This window comes from Coccinella septempunctata, chromosome 4 (assembly GCF_907165205.1).
Source record: "Coccinella septempunctata chromosome 4, icCocSept1.1, whole genome shotgun sequence".
Classification (NCBI taxonomy): Eukaryota; Metazoa; Arthropoda; class Insecta; order Coleoptera; family Coccinellidae; genus Coccinella; species Coccinella septempunctata.
The window spans coordinates 5003721-5030423 of NC_058192.1; the positions used below are offsets into that span (position 1 = coordinate 5003721).

General features: G+C 39.1%; 1 protein-coding gene across 1 annotated transcript in view; it reads right to left on the bottom strand.

Moving 5' to 3' along the window:
• LOC123311611 (MOXD1 homolog 2) overlaps window positions 1-26703 on the bottom strand; it is an 81823-nt gene that overhangs the window by 48364 nt on the left and 6756 nt on the right. Inside the window, exon 2 of the mRNA XM_044895664.1 lies at window positions 7030-7333. Within this exon, the coding sequence (XP_044751599.1) occupies window positions 7030-7296 (267 nt within the window). The 5' untranslated portion in view covers window positions 7297-7333. The remainder of the gene's footprint in view (window positions 1-7029; window positions 7334-26703) is intronic.

The window sequence follows — 26703 nt, forward strand, 5'->3', positions numbered from 1 at the left end:
TTTTTTGTGGATTTCCATGTAATCATGATTGTTTATCTGGATACTGAAAACTCAACGAAAAAACTATCGCGGAAAGTTATCTAAAAGTCTTTTCTCCCGCAACAAAATCACCAATTCTTCATGGGACATTCAAATCACTCGAAATATTCACCTGATTTGGCTTCTTCTGGCTCTATCATCCCTTTTCTCAACTAAAAAAGTTTGAATATTCGTAGATTTCCTTCCAACGCATAAGTGACAGAAGCGGTGCTGGCTCAAGTAGATGAGCTAAGGGAATTCTAGACCACAAGGTGGAAATCTAAAGTCTTCCAAGGGAAGGAATGTTTGCACGACGAGCTACAAATTCGTTTTGAAAGGTTCAGAGGTCAGTTAGTATAAAGAAACATAAAGGATTAAAATTCCGTTCGGAATTCTCGAATTTTTCAGGAAATTTTTTCATCGATTCATCGTTCATACTCTCCAGCAGCGGTAAAAACGGGACAGTGACCCAGGCAGGACCGCATAACGCGTCCCGGTTTTCCGCAAGCGGCGACATCCACTTCATTATATCATTACGATAGTGTCGTCATTATTTATATGAGAGACTCCCGCGAATCGAAGAAGGCGAGCGTCCGATACGGAGTTCCGATAGTTCAAACAAAGCCACATTCGCCATCGAATGGAAATATTAGCATAGGGTTTTAGATGACAGGAAGATGATATACGACGTTGGAACTCGTTATGGTAATACGCGACGGTCCGGTTATGACCGCTGGTTTCTATCCTTCCTTGCCCCTTGACTAAAGCTCGGCACACGCACGGGGGACCTGTGCGTGCGTGTTGAGCTTCGATCCGGCCTCCACACGCAAATGGTGTCGATGAGGTAAAATAAGAGTGTTGATTTCTGGGGAACTCAATTTGGGTCCTCTACGGTTAAAATGGAACTGCTTCTGTCGGCTAGGAAACACTCCATCTACAAACACAAGCACAAACCACTTGAGATTGTAGATTATAGATTGTATCGCACTATATGGGCATGCAACTATAGTTGCATAGAGCAATATTCTGCGACTGAAGAGTTGCGCAATTGAAAATTGCATATCGGCGGTTGGTTTAAGTTCTATTGTGACCTGATCAGAGTCGTTCTGGTCTCTAGGTCGTCTAGAGCTCGTTCTTCAGATCTAGAGAACTCTAGTATCTGTGCTGTCTTCAAGGAGAGTATTTCTGGAGTCGTCGGTTTCTGAAGTGCCTCCAGTAAGATGGTGTAGCATATCCTTGCTAACATCCAGATACTTCTTAAGTCTCGCATAGTTTAAGTTCCGAGAGAAATTTTTGGATTGTTCCAGCATATTCATTTCTCCTATATTGTCTTATCGACGTCTTATTCTCACAGGAAAATATGAGAAAAGAAGATTTTCAACAACAACTTTCAACGATAGGATATCTTCTAATCCGCCTCTTGAAACCTTTGCTTGAATTTTTTTCCACCCAACATATCACAGTCACTGGATATTTGGCTGAAGCTGTGAGGCTAGTTGAATTTCATCTGAGTTTTTCCCGAGTAATCATCAGAACGGATATAACAATTTCCTCTGGGTGGAATAATCGGGAAAGTGAAACATTCATCGCTCTCCTAACGAGCTTTAACAACCTTGTTGGAACGAGAATTGTTTTCGCAATTAGAAAACTAACTAATTAACAGTATTTTTCAAGAGGAAGCGCCCGGGGACAGTAGCGCAGTAAAAAGTGTGAACGTTGTGAATATCCACATGTCTGGGCCTGCGGCAGAAGTTGCGGGAATGACCCATTTTTCTCAATTACTTGATATCGGTCGTAAAAAATGTTTCTGGGAAACGGGAGGCTTCTTATGATCTTTCATCCTCGTGGTTCTCGGCCGTCATACAAGACGTCCCAACAGTCGAAGCTTTACAAACACATCTCGACGTTCCCATCAACTCGTATATAAACTGAAGACTGTCGTCCTATGTTTGAATAATATTCGTATGGGAATTATCAACTCGACGATGCCTGGCTACGGACAATCGCAAGTACCGTAAGATCCCAGTTGGAAACCAATAAACGCAAAAAGATGATGAACACCTACGTACGGCAGATATTCGCACCGGAGCCGTTCCGAAGATTCCTACGTGGCCGGCCTTTGTCTCATTTTACGACATGCGATGAACTCTGCACTCGCACTCGAAGACTGCGAGGAGCTACACTAGGTACATCGATAAGGTGCGATATTTGCTGAACGAATCTTTATAACTTGAGAGTAAAATCGCAATTTTCTCTTGAAAATTGACGGAATACGTCAAAATTGACGGAACACGTCAAAATTGACGGAACACGTCAAAATTGACGGAACACGTCAAAACTAATGGAAGACGTCAAAACTATTTGAATCCAATGCACTTGGTATGCAAACTCTATAACAAATTCAAATAAACATTTCGAGATATTCTGAAGTTTTTTTTCTCAGCCAAAGCTTCTAAACATTCCGTACCTAAACGGGCATACTAGGGATGTGTCGTTCACGAACGAACGAATCAAAAGACCCGGTTCGTTAGAACCAATGGTTCGTTCAGTTCTTCACCCGAAAAATGACCCGTTCGTTCAACTGGGTCGATTGAGCCAAACGGCTCCATGCGACCCACAAAATCGATATGGGATCTGGAGATCGGAAGATCTGGAATCGAAAGAATGATTCATAATTCCGTATCTTCATGACCCAGGTACCCGAATAGTTAGACGGGTTTCAGACTGACCCAAAGGAAACAGATGGTAGTCGTAATAAAATGAACTTATATTACTTGCATTCCGCAAGTGAATCAGCGGCTCCTTGTTGAAGAAAGTATGATAGATTTAGGAACTAGGACTAGTAGAAATTTCTGTTATTATGGCTATATTGATGAAAGTAAATTTTAAATGATTGGTCAATTCTACAACTTTTTTTCAGATTAATTTGAGGAAAATATTTGGATTCGCAGCAATAACATAATCTTGATTTCAAAAATTTCAGTTTTTGACGAAATTAATGAGACTAGATCTCACGAATTTCGAACCTGTAAATCAATGATGTCTCCATTTCAAAATTTGAATCGTCCGATATCCATTTCCTTTCGAAAGACTTTTGGTTTTTGAATTTTTTCTACACTGGGGTCAATATTTCTCTCGGTTCTCTCACGAATTTGACCTCAACTAACTATTTTCAGCCGATCAAAAATATTATGGCCCACAAAACACAGCTGTTTGCAACTAAAGAAGCATCCATATTCCATTCTATCAAAATTTAATTCAACTGAACTAAACTGAAGTGAAATTCCTAACAGAACAGTGAACTGATCGAGACGGGACTACGGAGCCGAATTCGAACCATGCGCAATGTTTGGATCACAACCCAAAACCCAACTACCTAAAAGAACCAATGGGTCAATTGAACGGGTCTTTTGAACCGGGTCTTCTCAGCAATGGATCTAGATCGATCTGGTTCCTCGAAATTGAACGAACTACACATCCCTAGGGCATACGGAAGTTGTATGAATCATAGCAAAACGTCGTTTGATTTCCGTTTTTCCCGCATATATCCCCGTTATAATAAATCCGATAACGCTAATCCCTCGGTGACATCCAGTGCGATCAATTTCAGGAAGCTGTCACCGAAGACGTGGGCACGAAATTTCCTGAGAGTTTTATTTTTCAATTCCAGGCGTCGCTCTTATCTGCCCGAATGAATTCTTATGGAGTGAAGTCGGCCTTTCCTAGGTCTATATACGGCCTGGCGATCCACACTCCATTGCCATAAAAATACCATAAGAGTCTCTCTATAAAACGGCAGAAATGGATTTATATTCCCGCATATACAGCGCATATCCCGGGGAAAAAAACGGTCGAGAATGTTATTTACGCGCCTAACGCCCTCTCCTCTCTGAATTTCAATTTGAAATCTCTTTCTTCGTATGCCATAAATAAAAATCGTCCTCAAAAACAAAACGACGCCTAGGCGCGAAAAAAAGAGACGCCTTCTGGGACAATAAACTGCAATTTCCAGCGCCAGCATCCCGCTCTCTAGCAACTGTCGCATGATATATCTGCTACGTCTCAAACCGATCTTCCCTCAAACCCGTGATCTTTAGGTGACTCGGTATTTTACGGCGGTTGTATGTTAATGCGAAAGATTTAGATCGAAATCTTCGTTTATGGCTACTTTGTGACGAACCGACGTTTGGAAGCGGCAGAGACGCTGATATTCTCGTATATATTTCGGACTTTCATCGCTCAGCGGTCGTGAGATTTCGATCTCCGTTCGCCTCTGGATAACATAAATTAGGAGATGGAATGGGCGTCCCGCGAGTTTTTTCGATGGTTCGACTCTCTGTGGGACCGACATTCCGGAGAAATTTCTTCAAATTTTTCTCGAGACGAGGAAGGGTTTCGTCTCAAATTCATCATTAGCTGACGGCAATTCTTTCCTTACATCTTGCCGAAAAAGTTTTTCAGCCATTCCATTTAGGTCCCAGGTGAATGTGCTATCTTTTGTTTCAATTTGCTCACAAGAGCTATGCAAGATGACCTTATAAACTAAATCAGTGTAGAATCATCATATTATCACTTTCATTTTAGCGCGCTTGTTTTTTTTTTGCACGTTTGAACAGAATATAACTTAATCTGACACTTTTGATAATGATTGATGGTATATTTGTTTTTACAATTTCATTTTTGGTATAGGTAATCCAGATGGTCTTTCTATATCCTCCCTATATTGATCTGAAACGCTCTCTAACTATTGCTTGAATAGAGACGAGAGTAGAGAGCAATATCAAAAGTTCTTTTGGTTCATTACTCCTTTTTGAACCTCTGGGATAGAACATGGAAAGACCATTCATTAAACTCAACCATTTCCTCTGATATTTTCACTGTCTTCAGTTTGAGAAATGCAGAAATTGCAGAATGCAAAAGTTAAATTAAGGTTGAACGTTCTTAAATCGTTTTGAATTGTCGTGAATTGTCAGGAACTATTGTCCAATTATCCTGAAATGCAAAGTCTTTTCGAGAACTAACGAAAAATTCATTAAGAATTATCTGGAATTGAATGAAAGACACTCATTTCTTCCAATATCTTTGGATCTTTGGAGTATTTTAAATTTTTCCTCTCGCCAAAGCATAAGTCCAAGAAATCAAAAATTTCAATCATTTTCTTGCGAATCTGGTAGCTTTTTGGCACTGATTGACAATAATTTCATGAAATCATTTCTACTGAAAATTTTCCTCGAAATTTTCACGAGATCGATAACCTGAATACTTCTCCCTCAGATAAAATTTTCTCAGCTCCCTCTCGATGCAATTAGAGGCAGGGGCGCGATCCTACGTAATGATATCGTATCAATTAAGAAAAATTCCTCGACGAAGTATCCCGCCAACCCTTCCCTGACAAGATTAGCAAGCCGAAAAAATTGATTTCGCCCCTCTAAAGACGACGGGATTAGCTTCGTTAGTTTAAATTCCTGTTCCTCGAAATAAATAAGAGTGGGACCAGCTACTTCTGACACCGTTTCAGTCGTATCGATTGCCAACGGGGCAGATGACCTGGTTCCCTCTCTCTCTCTCACTCTGTTGGGTTACTGCAGAACGCCCTTATTCTAAGGCCGATTTTTGGAAACGTTCGATTGAGCCCAAAATAAAGGACGTCTGGGCGGGTGAAGTTTTCGCGTCCGTCCGTTACACAAACGGTCTTACTATTCCCAAACACCCTCGTCGAGAGAGATCCAATTTATATGATGAAATACATTTTCCGTTCACTTTGCCTACAAACGAACCCAATATGAATCGAACTCCTAAGTTCCCCGGGAGAAAAAAAAACCTCAGGGAATAAGTAAATACAATTTTGACACGAATCGTGTATCTTCAGACGAAGCGGGGACGTTTCGGAAAGGGAAAAGACCGTATTTAACTTTCTCGAATTCCGTTTGAACAGGAGATTCGAATCGGGTTAGATTCGTAAAGTTTATTCATCAGATGATCGAGATGGAAATTTTCGCTTTTATCTCCTCATTTCTTTAACGATTTTTCCGGGGCGTTTTTTCCATTCGGAACACGACGAAGAATGGGGGACGGGGTGTTCATCCCCCGTACAATTATAGACGAGTTGATGATAAATAAACTAAGGACTTCATCAATCGATTATATCTACTCTTTCCCATAGCATATCACTTCGAATTCAATCATTATTTAATAGCTCGGCAAACATTCACCTTATTCTTGGAGAAACCGTGAACGATTGAGGGTATAGTGAGAAAAATGAGTGATTCTTGAGGGGGTAAAAATTCATCAAGGGAAGTGAGCAATGTGTCAACAATGAATAACGGCTTCATCCATCAACTTGCAGGGTATGTTATCGGTGAGAGACGTTCCATCAGGGGTGCCTAGTGAAATAAACATTTAACACTTGTATGGCGCGTTAAATTTGTTCGGGCAATAATTTTTTTCGTTCGCAACCCTGTCAATCACGAGAATAATAAATAAATTCCTGGTTATAGTTTTGATTGAAGATCATGGAGAAAGTACGAGCTATTCCCTGTTGTTTTGTAGGGAAATTATGAGGAAAACCTATATTAATTCCTAAATTACCCTCGAATAGTTTATCATAGACTGCAAAATATACAGGGTGAGTCGACAATGTTCGATCAGTGGATGATTCAAACGTTGGCGGAATCTATTTGAATAGGCGCATAAACTAACGGTATTTTTAACTTTATAGGGTGGTCTGAAAGGGGTAAAACACGGTCGCCCTACTTTTTCAAATGACGTTGCCCGTGAAATCAGTGCCTGTTATCCTCTAGAGAACATTCACGTTTCATATCAAATGTTGAAAAAAAATTGACACTAAATTTCTTTTTTTTATGTTTTTTCTTTTTTGTTTTGATACTCTTTACATCTTTTTTATTGGTTCAAGTGGTCTAGTTCTAGCTTGACTTCTCCCGGATATTTTAAGTGTTTCGAGTATTTATGGCGCTATTTTTATCATTTTTTCAATAAGTTGAGTATCCTTACCTGGAAATGAACCTGTCCCTGATCCACCCAGCCGATGATCAAGTCTGATCCGGCCATTCTCCCGTCTTTGGAGAAGCCGAATCCGACGTATCCTAGCGTCCTAACTTGCAGCTCGAAAGTTATATCCTGCGGGCCCGGTCCTAAGGACCACAACAACTTATAATCCGGATTTAACATTGCAGAATGCGACCATCTAGCACTCGAAGCGAAACGCACCACACAAAACACATTTATCAACACTAATTTCATTAAATTTAACCATTCCATCTTGTCGGCTCACCAGTAATCGTCAGCAGGGCATTATCTGAAACAAAAAGGTGAAATTAAAGAGTTTTTCGTCCTGCTATCATGTGGGATGCTACTCGACGATTGTACCCCATTTCATTGTCAGTTTTCGAAAGAAATTTATGGAAATCCATATGTTAACCATAATTTGCGGAGGTTTATAATTTTTTGTTCCTGTCCGATTATAGTAGTGATTATTTTAATGCTGGGTGAAGTGTCAGTGTGAAGTTTGAGATCAAAAAAGTACACCAGAGTTACGCAATGAATTGAAAGAAAAAAGATGTCCACCAAAATTGTGAAAATCGAAAAATTGGAGTATGGAGCCATCATCAAGTAACTGTATTTAAAAGGGTTGAGAGGTAAGCAGATTTACGAAGATATGCTCAATACCCTTGGTGATCAATGTCCTTCGTATGCGTCCGTGAAAAGTTGGACTGCAAGCTTCAAAAGAGGTAAATTTTCCATTGAATATGATGACCGATCGGGAAGGCCAGTTTCTGTGTTAGTCCCCGAAAATATCAATGCAGTTCATGACATCATTTTATCAGACCGACGAATTGGGCTAAAACGGATATCTGAAGCACTAAATATTTCATACGAACGCTTTCATCATATAGTTCATGTCAATTTGGACATGAGAAAAATTGCTGCAAAATGAATCCCCAAATGTTTGAATGTTGAACAAAAGCGTGCAAGGGTAGAAGCATAGCGTTCGATCTGTGCTCGATTTGAAAACGATGTGTACTTCTTAAACCAAATTGTTACTATGGATGAGTTTGGGTACATTTCTACGATCCAGAAACAAAGCAACAATCGATTGAATGGCGACACTCTGGTTCTCCAAGATCTAAGAAGTTTCGTGTCCAAAAATCTGCTGGAAAAGTTCTTGCTTCAGTTTTTTGGGATTGCCATGGAGTAACCATGATTGATTTTTTGGATAAGGGTAGAACAATAACCGGAGATTACTATTCGACATTACTGACTACTCTACGGGAAAACATTAAAGAGAAAAGACGCGAAAAGCTATCCAAAGTTGTTTTGTTTTTGCAGGACAACGCTCATGCACACAAATCTCATGTTGCCATCCAAAAAATTCGTGATTTAGGGTTTGAATTACTAGAACACCCCCCTTATTTACCAGATTTGGCTCCATTCGACTATCATCTCTTTCCTCAACTGAAAATAAGTTTAAAAGGTTGTAAATTTTCTTCCAACGAGGAAGTAATGAATGCTGTGGAGGTCTGGTTTGCAGAGCACGAAGAAACATTTTTTTTTTAAAGGTCTAGAGACGTTGCAGGTTCGCTGTAATAAATGTATCCAATTAAGAGGAGAATACGTTGAGTAATAAAATATTTTGACATTGAAATTTTGTTTGGTTCTATAGTAGGCTAAGAATTCTTCAATATATCCTCGGTATAGTTTTCGTAAATTTGCTGGATTCACGCCGAATACATAGAGCAGCCCCCACAGTTGCTGGTGCCACTGTTTTTGTTTGGTCTGAAAACCGTGGCGCAAAAGGACAAGTCTGTTCGCGTACGTGTTTAAGAACAAGACCTCCGATCTCGTAAATAAGAGGGACGTGACAATAGTCGTTTGGGAGACTCGTTCTTGCCCGTGTTTAAATATAGTCCTTATCTTCGCTGTTTTATATTGCACGCCTAATGTGATTCCCATGTCGTAACGCATAAAATAACTAATATCAACTACCAATAACTCCCAGCAATAAAAACACGTCAAATCGTCTCGAGCCTCGGTGTCCAGGTTTGGATTTCAGCGTCACGTACCGAACAGTTTGCATTTGCAGAGAAGAGTATACTTGCTGGCAGTGTTGTTTGAAATTCTGCGGACGTAATATGAGAAGTGCATGCCATTTTCTGGGGCAGATTCCTTGATACGGGCACTGAAAGGTCGGGGATCTCTCATAGCGTTGGATTTAGGAAATATCCGACCGAGAATTCAATACGTAGAACGGAAAAGATGCGAGATAGTTGAATCTGGAATTTCGCCAATAACTATCGGTTTTGACTTCAAAGAAGAAAATGCTCTCTAGAAAAAAATCAAGACATTTTGCTAGGGGAAAGTTGGAGAAAGAAAGTACATAACTAAATTCCACATTATTGGAGAGTTTCGGGAGATGCAAAGCTTCTTTCGATGCAAACGAATCATCAAACAATAGTTTCAATGTATTCAGGATGTTTCCACTTCTCAAAACAATTTTTCTCCTAATACCTACGTTTGTATCGAACCTTCCTGAAATCTAACCACGAAAAAATAAAATCCTATCTTGAAAGCGACCATGGCTATACCGCCCACACAAAAGAAAATGTGTCCCTCTTCCCACTGGGATTATAAAAGAAGTCACGAAATGGGCCTTCCAAAGTTGGCTTCCTAATCCCAGTCTCTTATGCCTGCTCACGACCATTCATCCATTAATTTTCAGTTATAGGGTGACCCGAGAATTGTCAACGCGGGAGCACGGATGAGTATAGCACAAACATCTGGATGTTCTGTGCTTCCCCATTGTTAAATACGAAAAAATTTTCAGTAATACGAGGATATATTGAAAAGTTCTTAGCCTACTATAGAACCAAACAAAATTTCAATGTCAAAATATTTTTTTACTCAACATATTCTCCTCTTAATTGGATACATTTATTACAGCGAATCTGCAACGTCTCTAGACCTTTCAAAAAAAAAATTTTTTCTTGCTCTGCAAACCAGACGTCCACAGCTTTTATTACCTCCTCGTTGAAAGAAAATTTACGACCTTTTAAACTTTTTTTCAGTTGAGGAAAGTGATAATAGTCGGATGGATCCAAATCTGGTGAATAAGGGGGGTGTTCCAGTAATTCAAACCCTAAATCATGAATTTTTTGCATGGCAACAAGAGATTTGTGTGCAGGGGCGTTGTCCTGCAAAAACAAAACACCTTTAGATAGTTTTCCGCGTCTTTTCTCTTTAATTTTTTCCCGTAGAGTGGTCAGTAATGTCGAATAGTAATCACCGATTATTGTTCTACCCTCATCCAAAACATTAATCACTCCATGGCAATCCCAAAAAACTGAAGCAAGAATGTTTCCAGCAGATTTTTGGACATGAAACTTCTTAGGTCTTAGAGAACCAGAGTGTCGCCATTCCATCGATTGTTGCTTTGTTTCTGGATCGTAGAAATGTACCCAAGTCTCATCCATAGTAACAATTCGGTTTAAGAAGTCTACATCGTTTTCAAATCGAGCACAGATCGAACGCGATGCTTCTATCCTTGCACGCTTTTGGTCAACATCCAAACATCTGGTGATCCATTTTGCAGCAATTTTTCTCATGTTCAAATTGATGTGTGCTATATGATGAACGCGTTCGTATGAAATATTCAGTGCTTCAGATATCCGTTTTAGCCCAATTCGACGGTCTGATAAAATGATGTCATGAACTGCATCGGAATTTTCGGGGACTGACACAGAAACTGGCCTTCCCGATCGGTCATCATCTTCAATGGAAAATTCACATCTTTTGAAGCTTGCAGTCCAATTTTTCACGGTCGCATACGAAGAACAATGATCACCAAGGGTATTAAGCATATCTTCGTAAATCTGCTTACCTCTTAATCCAAACTCGCGAACATTTATCATGATTTCAATGAATTTGAGTGTAGGTAGATCAATGCTGAAGGTAAAATTTTCTGGTAAGAATATTCTTGCCCCAAATCTGCAGGATTTCATAGAAGCCAGCTCTGTGCGGCTCCCTTACCGCCGCCATATTAGGTATGTGTCAAATTAAAGCGTACAAGGTGTAGAATGCAATTGTTCCTACAACAAAAGAATGGCGGTTCGAAAATGAGATATTAATAAAGCCATAAACGGTACGCAATCGATTTGCATACACTGTGAAATGAGACTGCAGATTGGCCATTATAGCCGGTGAATTAGATCGAACACAAATTCTCGAAACAATACCTTATGTATACTTTATGTGGCCATTATCGCATGGCGAATCCTGAAAAAATAGCAGAAGACTCAATTGCGGCCTAGCTAATTGTTCCAGGAACAATGGACGTCCAGCAGGAATTTGTTGCGTTGGATTGAGGTTATAGTTCACCTCGATTAGAATGAACCTTTCACAGGTGTAATCAGGAAGGCATTAGGTCTGTGTTTTTCTCACTCTAGCTATGAAAATGTGCCATAGTAGTGAACTGGAATCTCACACCTCCTTATCTAATGCTAGATAGATTAGAGCATGACGAAAGAATGAAAAAATATCCAAGGAAGGTCATGAGAAAACCAGGAATCACAGATCCTAGCCCTTCCTGAATAGGTACAATCAGTGAATCTTTCCAAATTTCCGAAATGATAATGAAAACCTGCACCTACAAAATATCCACGAGTTGTAGCATTATTTTCGCTCCAAATTATCGATCCCACATCGCACAAACCCCCACAAAAAATGTTCCTTGTTCAAACAAAGATGTAATTTCCTCCTTATTCCAGACCTCCGCCAAAACCGAGTTAAACATCCATTGAGCGCCTAACCATCACATCCTGAGTATAACGAGCAGAATACATAATAACTAAATCCAATTTGAGTGTAGACATGGCTGCTGAAGATTCACATTTGGCGGAAGTAAGGATTCCTAATCCGGGCTTTGCCGAGCGAGCGCGATTCTACGTACTACACGCCAGAAGAAAAAGCTTGGAAATTCAATATGCCATGAGATCCGAGTATGCAATATGCTTATTCAATATTTATACTTCTGTTCAATGGGGAATATTTCCAGATGACCTACATAATCCTTCAACTTGGGGCTTTGGTGGCTGTTATGTTATATCAGTAAGTCCCTACTTGATTCTGTTACGAGAGTGGGAAGTGCTAAGGACATGATGATACGTCTGAAATATACATTACACTATTTCTTGCTCCGGCTAGGTGTATCCGGTAGAGGAAAGCAGACAAGTTCATGAAATATTCTGCACCTTCTCGGAGGAGGATTACGAATATAAGACGATTTCAATCTCGAAATTACTTCATGCCACTGAAAGAGATGGTAAATATCACTAAAAATCCCCTTTGCATTCTCTCCCAAGATACACAGGAGTTTTCACTATTGGATTGTTGTTTGATCGAAAGCACTGGCAAAAACCATGCTTATCCTACTATAAACGCCCAGCCAATGGAACCAAAGGGATTCTGGGTTAGAAGAAGTCATTTTTTGGTTAATGAAACAACAACAAGTGTTTGGGAAACACTACTTTTTTTCATTATACAATGAAACCCTTTCAGGTTGCAGTAAATTTGAAAATCCACAATATATTCCGAATTATCGTGATCAATTTCGACAATCTTCGTGATGAATGGGTTGGCGTTCGCTCAATAACTGGTATAGTTGATTGCCTGACTCAGTGGTACACCCCTATATCGGTTTATCAACAAAAAATACGAAATTCTCGATCTACATTGCAGTTGCAAGGGAAGAGAAAATGAATGTGGGAGTTTTGCCAGAATGTTTCTATTGCACGGAAAGACTATCATAGGACACCATAGATATTCGAATGACATTCTGTGTTTTATAGTTCCAGGTGAAGATATCACCAGGAAGTAACGATTCTTGTCATCCTCAGAATGAATTCCAAATGGCTCCTTTTCAACATAAATTGCTACAGTGCAATTTCTGTTAATTCTATTGGAATCATACGAATACAAAATACATTTCCGTATTTCAATGAAAACGAATCAAGAGACAGGAGAAAAGATGAGCCAAGAATTATAACCCGAGAGTTCGAAGGAGCAGCCAGCAAGAAAGAGACCGAAAAAGAGATGAATTAAGAGATATCGAACTGATAGGTGTAAGCTTAAGCTCCTTCAGCATTATATCCGTCCTTCCAGGTGAGTTAGAACGAACATTCTCGATTATTAAATATGGTCGGAGAGGTAATGGACTCAAAGGTACAGCCATGACTAAGTCAATATTTCCTATTTGAGGATCGTCTTCTTCTGACAGCCATTGAAAGCACGATGAAGGAATTTGATGTTCCCTTTGAAGTTCCCCCGGGTGAAAGATTCGAATTGCCAGAGATTTCTTTTGATGGATTGGTTTCGCAGCAGGTTTTAGAGCGATCAATAAATTTTCTTCTTTTTGTACGAATTTGTCTTTGAGAATTTCGAGTTGGGCAAACTGGAGTAAGTAAAAACCTCCTCAAATCACCTACTTCTTGTATAATGCTCCACGAAAATGAAAGAAAATTTTCATATTTCAATATTTTCACCAATTTTCAAATGTTAACTCACCTATCGAACCCTTTGCTCTGCCCATTTCTTTATAACTTTCACAGTTTCTGAATACGATCATCAGAAAATGAGACCTATAGAGAATCTTTTAAGGTTGCTATGACCTAATACTAAAAATCTCTGATGGTTATTGTAAGACTCAAGATTCAACGTATAAACGGTCTTCACACGCTCTGAAGAGTTTGCGCTTCCACAACTGTCTCCTGAAAATCGAGATCGATGTCATACCGAAGTACACAAATAAATATTACGCAATCAATATTTTCACTGACCTCAACTCGGTCAGTTACCTCGGGGTTTTCATTCCGTTCTATTCTGTTCTGAATTGGCCTGATCTGGCACCAAAAGGGAATCAGTTAATTTATTGACGACGTCAATAATTCATCTAGTTCCTTAGGGCGCTGTAACAGCACCAATCTCCTTTTAATTACTGAAAGCGCCATTATCGAAAGATTCCATAGGGTAAACGAGAGATTTACACGAGCCTAACAGGCGTGAAATGAGCATCTTTTTCAAAGTAACCATTGTGGATCAGGTATTTCGTTTTATAATAGACAAGTTCTAGCAACAAAGCCGTCTGCGGTACATTCTTGAGTGGCCAGAGGGCCTTTCTTACGTCATCCTCCTCATGTCCGTGTATTTTTAACATCACAATAAGTCATCTTTCCTATGACAATCATTTTTGGACACTCTTTTTTCCCGTTGTGCCTCACTTGAAGAGTGAAGTAGATGGGACCAGCAGATTGATTTATGTTCAACATGGAATGATTGATATCTCGAATTAATAACAGTCAGATTAATTCTGACATACACATATGACATTCACATCCAATCATTCAATACACGGATCTGACCTCCCTACTGTAAAATGTAGGATCCATCAAGCATCCAAGATGAAAAGTTTGTGTTAGATGAATCTCATTAAAATATTCTTCGGCATCGATTTGTATCAGCACTGACCAAGAAGCTCGTAGGAACATTCATCCAGAGAAGATGCAATTGTTGTGATGTTATATTAATATCAAAGTATCTAAGTATCAAAGTCGACCATGAATGTTGAGCTCGAAGGAACAGCAGCCTTCCGCAAAATATCCGGATACATTCTCAAATTTAACACTTTCCCTTGAGCGTATACCGTCTTCACGTCGTTCGTGAATGATGTGAAACGTTATCATCCTTAACCGTCACGAAATTTGATACATAATTAAATTATTTCGTGAATAAGGCAAGTAACGTTTAACGGGCTCGAATATCTCGTCTTCGAACACACACGTACATAGGACCATGTGTCGAAAGCTAGTAGGGGTATAGAGTTCCTCAATAATAAATCAGATGTACAGGTTGATATCTGAGGTTTCATGACGTACGAATGCACTATGTGGAATTCGAAATGAATATGGAAAATTCAAGAGGACGGAAACCAAACTAGTGAGGGATTCTAGAAGGACAAGAATATTTGGTCCTTACCATCTGATGAGACTAATTTTCATGGAATTTATTCATACCCAAATGCTTTTCTCTATACTATCATGAAGTGAAACATAGATAACATTGATTAATTCATAAAATTACATTATATAATAATGTTAAAGGTACCACGCATCATATTGATGTAGGATTGTCGATGCAAAGGGTCGGCAGAATGTGGTTTGCCGTACTTGGTGGTCCCTACCAAAAAAACATCGACATATCTCGATTTACATAGCTGAATCTTTTCTGTGAGATTCTGAACGGGAGATACCAATCCGCCATAGTTCCATGATGAATTCAACGCCATAAACTGTCGCAGATGATTTTAAATGACACATAACTCGCCTAGTCTACCTCCTGAAAACTTTCATAAAACGGATTCGCGTGCTAGAGAATGAAATCTCATGTCATAGACATGTAGAAATTTCACGAATCGTACGTCGCAAACTCGAAGTAATACTCCAGGTTTGTGCGGCATCAAAGTAACGAGAAAATGCAAATTTAATCACTACGAAACGTTGTATATTTACCTGGCTCCACGTTTCGCGCATTATACAACCAGAAGAGAGAGAGCATCATAAACCGGGCTTTTCAGAAAATGCAATTTTACGCTTTTGTTTCGGCCGTAAATTCCCGCTCAACATCTTTGTGACCAATTTGTCGGAATCTAAATAAATCTAATCCCGCTAACTAAAGCCCGGCTTCCATCTGCACAGTCGGTTTGGCCAAATTGATTTTACTTTGGCCTTACGGGGGCCGCAAGGGTCACGTGGACATCGACCAGGAATTATTTGGCACCGATGTTATTTTCACAATTCGTAATTATTTTCTCGGAATGGGTTCGGGCTCGGCTTCGGCTGGGATGAAATACGTTTTTAGCTCGCCCTCTAGCGGCTCAACTCAAGTCCGAACGGAAATAACAAGGGCAGGTTTTGGTGCCTATGATAATGAAAGAAAAAAACCACTTTGGTATAAAATCATTGGTTATGACCTATAGATCTATGTTATGACCATAGATTAATCTATGGTTATGACTTGTGCATTTATTTCGACCGTGGTTTCTATTTTTTATTCTATGGGTTTGTTCCACAGATTACAGATCACAGAAAATCAAATATGAATCAGGATACCTTGAAATGATTGCTCTATTTTTATCATAAGTATGTTATTTCTATCATTTTCTGGTTTCAAAAAAAATTTGCTTTTCAGGTGACCATCTTTAGGGAGCTGTATCTAAGCTGAACGCTGCTAAATTTATATGAAAGAACCACACTATTTTTTGACAAGAAATCACTCCTCTTAATGTTTATGTATGGACTAGAATGCGATGTCAAAACCTACAATTAAAACTCAAATTGATCTTCCCAGGCATTCCCGAACGCTAGCTCACATTTTCCCCACAAAAAAAATCATGGTTCAACTTGACTGACAGCGCGTCAAAGCAACTCGGAGATGTTGAATTCGTCTTTGCATTCCTGACATATCGCTGCAGACATACTCCAGCATCTAAGTGAATTAAACAGTTAACTGTTCAAATATTAACTGTATATTTAGCTTTGTGCTCCCATGTACGAGCATAAGGTGAATTATTATCTTTATTATTGAGCTCATTTCCTGGTGTTACAGGCTCGTTATACGCCTTCGGAATTTCCAGAAAGCGCCGTCATATTTTCTCTAGCTTTGTTAAACGGTACGGTACTGTTTGGTTTGAGCATGCCGAGAGGTAGTAATAATTGGGACTGGGAGATTGCACCGACAGATGCAATGGATTGAAAGTAGGTGCATCCACGTATGCCTTATATGGAGATATCTGAATCTATATGCATATTATATACCTCTTATTAAATTCGAAATAAGGTGACCGTGACAGATGTCGTGAGTTTCTTGGGATTCTCTGAAAGAGTACAATTTCCATGGAAAATTTTACCTAAATGAAGACAGTGTGTGATAAATGAAGGTTTTCCGGTTTGGGACAATGAAACCATTAAAACTCGCCCAAAAAGTGAACAGGGGGATTGCCAGAATACTATTGTATTAGGATATCATTACTTAATTCGGTTAATTTAATGATTTCCTGATGTCAAAGCTATCCCTTGTCAAATTAGACATACTCGAGTTAGGCGAATTGAGGAAATATTTGGAGGTCGGGAACAATGTAATGCAATTATTGTGATTCACACAATTAATAGAACAACTGTCTCCTAATTCCTCACGAAAATATAATCGTCAGGAAATTTAGTGGAATCCCATGAAAAATACTACGAGGATATATTGAAAAATTCTTAGCCTACTCTAGAACCAAACAAAATTTCAATGTCAAAATATTTTATTACTCAACATATTCTCCTCTTAATTGGATACATTTATTACAGCGAACCTGAAACGTCTCTAGACCTTTCAAAAAAAATGTTTCTTCTTGCTCTGCAAACCAGACCTCCACAGCTTTTATTGCCTCCTCGTTGGAAGAAAATTTACGACCTTTTACACTTTTTTTCAGTTGAGTAAAGAGATGATAGTCGGATGGATCCAAATCAGGTGAATAAGGGGGGTGTTCTAGTAAATCAAAACCTAAATCACGAATTTTTTTGAATGGCAACATGAGATTTGTGTGCAGGGGCGTTGTCCTGCAAAAACAAAACACCTTTGGATAGCTTTCCGCGTCTTTCCTGTTTAATTTTTTTCCGTAGAGGGGTCTGTTATGTCGAATAGTAATCTCCAGTTATTGTTCTACCCTTATCCAAAAAATCAATCATGATTACTCCATGGCAATCTTAAAAAACTGAAGCAAGAACTTTTCCAGCAGATTTTTGGACACGAAACTTCTTAGGTCTTGGAGAACCAGAGTGTCGCCATTCCATCGATTGTTGTTTTGTTTCTGGATCGTAGAAATGTACCCAAGTCTCATCCATAGTAACAATTCGGTTTAAGAAGTCTACATCGTTTTCAAATCGAGCACAGATCTGACGCGATGCTTCTACCCTTGCACGCTTTTGGTCAACATTCAAACATTGGGGGATCCATTTTACAGCAATTTTTTCTTATGTCCAAATTGACGTGAACTATTTGATGAACGCGTTCGTATGAAATATTCAATGCTTCAGATATCCGTTTTAGCCCAATTCGACGGTCTGATAAAATAATGTCATGAACTGCATCGATATTTTCGGGAACTGACACAGAAACTGGCCTTCCCGATCGGTCATCATCTTCAATGGAAAATTCACCTGCTTTGAAGCTTGCAGTCCAATTTTTCACGGTCGCATACGAAGGACATTGATCACCAAGGGTATTAAGCATATCTTCGTAAATCTGCTTATCTTTTAACCCTTTTAACTGCAGGTACTTGATGATGGCTCGATACTCCAATTTTTCGATTTTCACAATTTCGTTGGACGTCTTCTTTCTTTCAATTCATTGCGTAACTCTGGTTTACTTTTCTGACCCCAAACTTCACATTGACACTTCTAATGAGTTATTGTTCGTTGCTATGGTAACGCAATACTTTATGAATGGAACTGGTCTAGGCTAACTAGATATCAAAACATCCTCGTATAGATATCTACATAATTTACCCAATGAATAAGTCACAACATCCATTAACCAGCTTACGTACATATCCTGTCCCAAAATTCTTAGGGTAGAAACAGGAACTTTCCAAGAGTTAGGTCGGCAAGCAGAAGAATTGCTTTCGGAACCATTTAACTGAAATCGAATTGGGGAGTTAATATTCAAAAGGTGACTTTCAGTTTCGCAGCAAATGAACCGTCACTATCGGAGAAACCCCCGGTTCCAGGGGTGCCGGCGCATCCACGGGAATACCCCTCGGCGATTCCAGTTCCAATATTTCGAGGGCGGATAAGGACTATGGGACATTCGTTTTAAAACATTATCGCCTAATTTCTTGGGCCCGGCGCGGCAGAGGAACCCTCCAACATTCGGAGCATGTGAAATTGTTCCGAACCGTTAAACAGAAATTGCCTTTTTTATACTTTTCAGAAGCTGTTCTGCCTCGTAATATATCTCTTCTTGAAGCTCGGCCGAGACTTCATGTGCATGCGATACGCTGTCAGATATTATCGCCGGGTTTTATTGAATGTGAGTCATAAAATGACGTTACGGACATGCCAGGAGCAGTCGGGATGTTGTTCAGTTACTTTGTCAGTTTTCTGGAAGGCGTTGAATTTTCCAGAGAGCGAGGATTATGAGAAACGTCGATTATTCGACTTTCTTTTTGGTCTCCTTCGAATTTCCAACACAAAAAATGGAAATATCGAAGACAAGAGCTCAAAATCCGACTGTTATAAAGTTCAAGTAACTTTGGAAACCTGGAAGACGTTTTCTTTCGTTGGCCATTCGTTAAACAAAAAAGTGTTTCATGTGGGGATCATTATGAGTACTGGACTGCATACAAACAAAAAATTCCATTGAAAACACAGCCATTCTTTATCACCTGCCGTTGTTCGTGTGTGTAATTCCGATATGTGCCCCTGATATGATTAAAAAATAATAATTTATAGGAAATTTATTTAGATGAGCAGGGCCCAAACACACTTCCCAGCTACCTATTCAAAGTGAATATCTTTAATAATCGACATGCAATTAGAAGGAAATAAGAAGACTGCATACACGACAAGAGAGTAATTAAGTGCGATATTGCGTGATCTGGAAACCAGAGCAAAGTATAACATTTGTAATGCGCCTTTGAACCCTGCACCGGGCGAACTATATATAGTATGAGTTGGCAAATTGTTGATAGGTAGATAATCAAGCTTCCCTACCCGCTGTTTCTGGTTAAAATTAGATTTTAACTAGCGGGAAAATTATTGCAAACGTGACAATTTACACAATGGCATGTTACGGGAGTTTCCGAATCTAGATTAGCGGTATGGGAGATTTTTCAGTGTAAAACAACATTTATATCGTTTAGTGCTTTACATGTTCATTAATTTTTAGTTGGGATTGGCCAAAGTACGCTGTTCTGTCGTTTGTACACCGTTGGGGGTAGAACGTGATGAAACAAACCTGTTATTTCGGTATAATTTGCTTCAATTTCATTCGGGCATTTTTATTTCACACGGAGATTCGTTAATTCCAAAATCTTCACTTCACAGACTTCCTTCTACAGTGTAGCATCCTAGACGATCAGTCTAAGTGTAAAAACTGCGACATCGAATTTTTTTTATCTCCATTATACAAGTTTTTTTTCTTACAGAGAAATTCCTCAATACTTGTCGTTTCGGTTGTCGTTAGTGTGCACCAACTCCTCGGTCGTTCTATTGTAGGAATTCCGAAACCAACCCACGTTTCAAACTGCTCAAATTGACGTCGTAACGCCAACTCGATTCCCTGATACTTCAAAAACATTCGGGACCCCATATAGAGAAAGTTTCGGTCGAAAACGGTGGTGGCTAGATCATTAGATTGCGGCCCTTTCTGATTCATCAATAACTCCCTATGTAAACCAGCGAAAGGCAAGGTTAAGAGGATGTATTTTCCAGAGTTTTCCCATTTTCCCCAGTCCACTCCTGAGGGCGAGTCGTTTCTGTCCTAGAACCGGTCGTAAATATTGGGAAACAAGCTCAAAATCGCTAGCTGTGCTTTGGACAGGGGCGATGTGCTGTTACGGCTGAGCTGTTGTTGTAAACCTCCCTCCTTTTTCTAGACAACGTATCTAGAATGCTAATAAGATTGTGGATAATACTAGAGGAGTTTAAAATCTCGTTTAAAATCCTGTTTTGCCATCTGAAACCCTAGATTTGGTTTCAAATACAACTGTTAGGGTTTTTTATGATAATTTTAGGTAAGGAATCATTTTAAATGATACCAAAACATGTCATATTTATTGAGTATCAGTGGGAAACAAATTGCTTTGGGCAAAACAACTTTTTCCGCAATTTCAAGCCCTCGGTTTGGATCTAAGAATCTTCACCGGATTCGACTAAATTTCTGTATCAGTTTTCTTAGAGTTATCTCCTTGATTTCTGTAGAAAAAGCCAGAGGCCCGAGAATGATTCATTCACTGAACTACTAATGGACCAAAACAGCATAAATTAACAGTAAAATCAGCTATGCCTAATCTCCATCGACCTGAAATGTTCCGAAATGAGGCTTTAGCAGCTGACGACGTAATCAAACCTCTGTTTTCGTCGAGTCATCCGATAAGACAATGAACACGTGACCTCTCAGAAGGTACCCGAACTCTCTACTCTTCGGATTTCAGAGCCCCCTCGAAAGATAAGCCTAGAGGTTTCCGATATATTTCAGACGGATGTCTCCAGTACGGAAGTGGTTTTCCGTTTTCATTATCTTCCCCTGATACATTCGAAATTACAGATTAACCTCTTCCCATTCGCCGGATCAAGATGGAAACATCCCCGAAATCAGTGAATAGAACCCCCAAACTGGATTGTCTAGGGTTGTTTATTTTTGCGAGGAGCGACCGCTCCCTCCTCTCTCTCTCTTGGTTAGTTTCACGGTGTTTTGTTTCATTAGCATACGTCCAAATCCCTGAATTTCCAGTGCTGATTTTAATTTGGGGATTAATTTCCTCAGTCGGCAGCCAAGAAGCGGGTTGCACTGGCGAGGTAGGGCACTTTCCCAAAGTTCTAAAGGGACTCCTTTTTTTTCGCCTTCGTTTAGAACGGGACCATTTTTGCATATTGAATATAATGAGCAGAAAACTTTATCCTGACAAGTTATGTATTAATATTCCCTTGAATCATCCAGAGTGATAACGCGAGAGGTTTTTTGTCCCGGGAAAATATTTTGACAACCAGATATTTTCAAGGAGACAAATCAATACAGGTTAGTCTTCGATTTGTAGTTTGTACTTATATCTCAACACTTTTTTCTTTACCTTTTTTTTCAATTCTGCTCGGTTTAAAAGCTACGGGCTGTTGAAAAACTATATAAAAAATTTATTTTCAGTTATATCTCACAGACGATTGGAATATGATGAAAAAAATATGTGTGACTTTCGAAAAATTGGGTACCTTGGCTGAATTAAACTCTGTTTAAAAGATCCACAGATGAGTAGTGTCACAGGTTCAGCTTGTTATTCTGAAGGGATTTTCGTTTTTCCAGGGGTGGCTTAGCTTATAATGAAAACTGAAATGAATCTTCTTATCCAGGGCGAATCGAAAAAAAATGGTAAAGAAACAAGTGATCCTTTTGTTTCTAATTCAAGTATGTATGGATTTTCATCAAGTATCGGCCATATCTACTCAATATTTGAAAATGAAAGACTAATTTGGCCAAAAATGATCAAGAGCCGAAAACCCACCCTCTATAACCCTGTCGTTTTCATAATTAGTTGTCGGAACCCAATCATCCATTAGGTGTTCCATAATGAACGAAATTTGAAGAGGGACGAATGGTTCGGATGTGAAGTACACACGAAAAAATAATCTGTCAGGTCGTACCTAATTCATCGTGATCGATGGCTACTCTATGACCGTCCCTCAAACGTGGCTGCTTACCACAAGTGCTCCTAGTCCGGAAAAACCTCCTTTGTTGCTCCCCTTCACGTGGATATCGGTTGAAATGTATGTTCTTTTGATCCGCTAAATAGGGGGGGACGGTTTGCGCACACTTGATTGTTAGTGGAACAATAATAAATGGCAGAACAATGGACATATGGAAACAAAAATTTCATCCCTATTCATCCCTGCGCATCGGTGGTTCATGTAAAAGTGTATTATACAGAAACGACGGACGCTCTGGGCACAGAAACACACAGTGCATTCTGACCTACACGTTTTCGATGGAATATGTTGTTTTTTCTTTGTTGTTGGGCCGACCTATTGAATTTAATGCAGGGCCTACTGCGTGGGATCATAAGTTCTGAATTCTTCGGATCTATTCGCTCGTGTCGTTAAATACTGTATACTCCATTCACTTTTATTTTAGCACTCGGTTGGCCATGGAAATTTGACACATTTCACTCTGTATAGTACGAAAATGTGAGGTTATGAAGTTTGTCAAAACATTTTTGGGTTTTATATCAACGCTATGTTGCCCGTTCTACGTAAAAGTTTCTGTTACTACGTATTTTATCACAAAGTCGAATATCTTCGGAAAATATGTGACGAACATAATGGAAGTTTATACAAACTGATTGAAGGCATACCAAATCCAGTTATTTGCATGGAAAATACAAGAGATCAGTATAATATCATAATATGCACTAGCTTGAGGAGAGTTAATGTTCGTTATCTTCTTTGGCTAAGGTTTGAATACGTTACATCAGTTGTAGATTTCAGAAATATCAACCCGAAGATGAAATGCATATGTTGCAGTGGTTGGGAATGGGTATCTCTCGAAAGAATCAACAGATAATTACAAGAATGTTAAATTCTTCAACAAAAATCATCTTTCATCAATATAAATAAAAGGAATTGAAGAAAGTTTCAAGTCAAGATGAACTTCACCTTTGAACAAGAATTTTACATGAATAAACAATTAACAGGACAACTGGCGTGTATTTGTGGCTGTTCATCTCAATACATTGATATAATATTAATAATTAGGTATTTATTGGTACATTAAGACATGTATAGGCCGAGTCAAATGAAAAATAGAAAAATCAATTTTCGGGAACTTATTCTACGATGACATTAATCGAAAATCCTGTAGTAAACTTTTTGCATTAATTCACTCAAATATGAAAATCTCAAATACCACCACTTTTTTGGGTCTCCCAATAGAAGGAAATTCTTTGTCATCCTCTTCATTCACAATCTTTCTGATTGTGGAATTATTCAGCTGAAATATAAGTCGTTTAGATTCAGATGAAACATTATATAAATTCTCTTACATTGAATATGTTCGCTATCGTCTGACGTATTGTGGATTTTAGAATATCAGGGTATAACTATTCGAATGAGCGGACCTGAATTCTAAATAGTACTTCCTAAAACCTTGTCTCTTTTTTCAATCACTTTCGGCATTTTCGTAATAAAAATTGAGATTAGTTGTGGCAACGGCGTTATGACATTGACGATATTTCATTAGTGCCAACCTTACTCCGTTCTAGTTACAAAAACTTGAGAAAATAATTTCATGGCCAACCGACTGCTAAAATAAATGTGAATGGAGTATATGTACGATCCCCTGAATTATTCGTATGCATATTCTATTCATAGTATCTACTAGTCTCATTTTTTCCTTGTATTTAGCTCTGATTGTTATAAACCGAACGCTGAAAGGGTTGTACGAATGAATAATGACACAGGGGCGCCGCTACCTTCACAGATAGGGTAATTGGTCTGAAACCCCCATGTGCATAAGATGCGGTCTCAAACATCGCGATCGCAATCCAAACATCCATTCCAACCCAGCAATTATGAACACAACACGAAACTAATCCACCAAAGCAAATCAACATAATGGAAATAATTATCCAGAGTTCGGCTAACGATCAATTTCGAAACGAATTCGGGAAACGGCTTAGTCGAGTATATGTACAGCACTTGAAACTTACTCTCGTCTTCTAAGAAGTCCATTACAAACAATTATTCACTTCAAGAACTTCGGTAATAGATTTCTCCTGTTTCTATTATATAACTGCTTTCGGTCTTTCAATACTGAGACAATAACTTATAGAGGGAACTGGGTAGGTTAGCTGGCAGATGTCTCAGACTTTCTGCCAACAAGTGCTATATAAACTGCCGCAACAAAGAAGTTCAGTTCGCAACTTATCCTTGTCGATTGCTGTTTCATCGTATATGGCTGAATATACACGTGAACGTTGAATTTGCAACTCCAACGAGGGATGGAATTGTAATTTGGTTCTGATCCAACTGAACCAGAAAACAAGTCAATTTTCAGCTCATAAATGTCTTTTGTATTTACAGAGCGATCCACAAATGCTTAGCTTATATTCGAAACTTTTCGTCATCCTGAGTGAGCATAGACGATTCTTGCACGTTTCAACAGAGGGATCTGCTGATCGATTTCCCAGCTCATCTTCCCACATACACGACTAAGACCGGAAAGAAATCTGTGGAACAGTTCAACTTCGGTCTACACGGCATGAAAGAACGGACGACCGAAACAAAAGTATCGAATTTCATTGTGTTCAACGTTAGTCCAAATATTACACTATCGATTACATATCGTTGACGATATCATGTTATAACAAATATTTGGTTACTCCGTCTGGTATATCTATCAGATGGTTTGTGGGATAGACGAATAGAAGGAGAATATAACGGAATTATTCCATTCGGCCTACGTAAACATTCTCAGATAACACATAATTATTACTTGTGAGATGCTCGTAATTCTGTTAGTTGATAATAAATGTACCGTAAAGATGGGTTTCGGAGCGAACTGGAAAATTGGATCCGTTCACACGTTGGTGAAATACCTCAAGATTGAAAAACGTCCGGAAGGAATACTTTGTCAGTTCCTGACTTTGGAAGTAAGATCAGCCAGTAAAAGTAGCCAGAATCATCAACGAAAACTCAATAATTATCGTTTTCCTCACAAAGTGTTCCATTTTCTCTTGAGGTTAGTATATCTTATGGCCGAACGTCTACCAATACAAAGCTATGAACTGCGAATGAATAATCTCATTTGAATTTTAATGGGGCATCAAATCTTAATGGACGTTCTTGCACCAGGTGGCAAATAATTGTCAAATTACTGGAGATATCATAGAATCAATAAGTCTATGTTATATGCTGACGAAAAGAAAGGAACTTTTCGCTCGCTTGTAAATATTCATAACCAGGGCGATCGCCCATTCAAGTACTGAACTAACCCAAAGCTGCTCGGCATATTATTTCGGATATGAATTACTCAAATCAAATACAGCTTTTTGGTCATGATATTAGGGTCTGCACATGCCCCAATAACGAAGTAGCTTCTCGCTTTTCGGTCTGGATCCAAACAGGAAACACGAATTCTTGGCAAATTAACGAAGCTCATTATTGCGAGTCTCAAAGCGAGAAAATAATCAAGCAGAGAGAAGGAGCAATGTAAATTTTCGGATATTTATTCCAGTCAATACCCACCCCGGCCTGCTACAATTCCATCAGTGAATCAGTTTAGACATGAAGCTGGAACGGGGGACGAATCAAAACACAGGACTGAATTCGACGTCTTTATTGAGACGGGGGGAAGCGGAGGGTATGGGGATCTTTATTAATATCGTTATGAATTTGTCCGTCCTCAGTAATTTTCGGTACGACTGCCAGGAACTTTGCTGCTCTAACGAGATGTTGTACAGGCTCACAGTGATCTTATTGTTTTTATGACAATGCCCGTAATGAGATTTGAAACATTGTCGGGAAATTCGTGACGGGAGATGTAGCTGGAGCGTTCAGTTCGTTCCGAGGAACATCTTACGAAGTTATCTTTCTTTGAGAGGCGGCCACGTAGCTCTCTCGTCTTGTGATTGAGAGCATTGTTTTGAGCGGTTTGGGTCCGAGGATCTGGAGTTTAGGCAGTCCTTACCTGGCTTTTGGTTCATTATCCCCAATGAAAACCCCCGAAATCGAGCACTGAAAAATGTTTCAGCCTTCCTGAAATTTTCAGTATGCGTTCGAAAAAATTCGTCAAGTGGGCCATGGAATTTTGAAGGTTGATGTTCTGTGACTCTTTCCTTGAATAACTTCGTCTTCCCCATAGATTCAT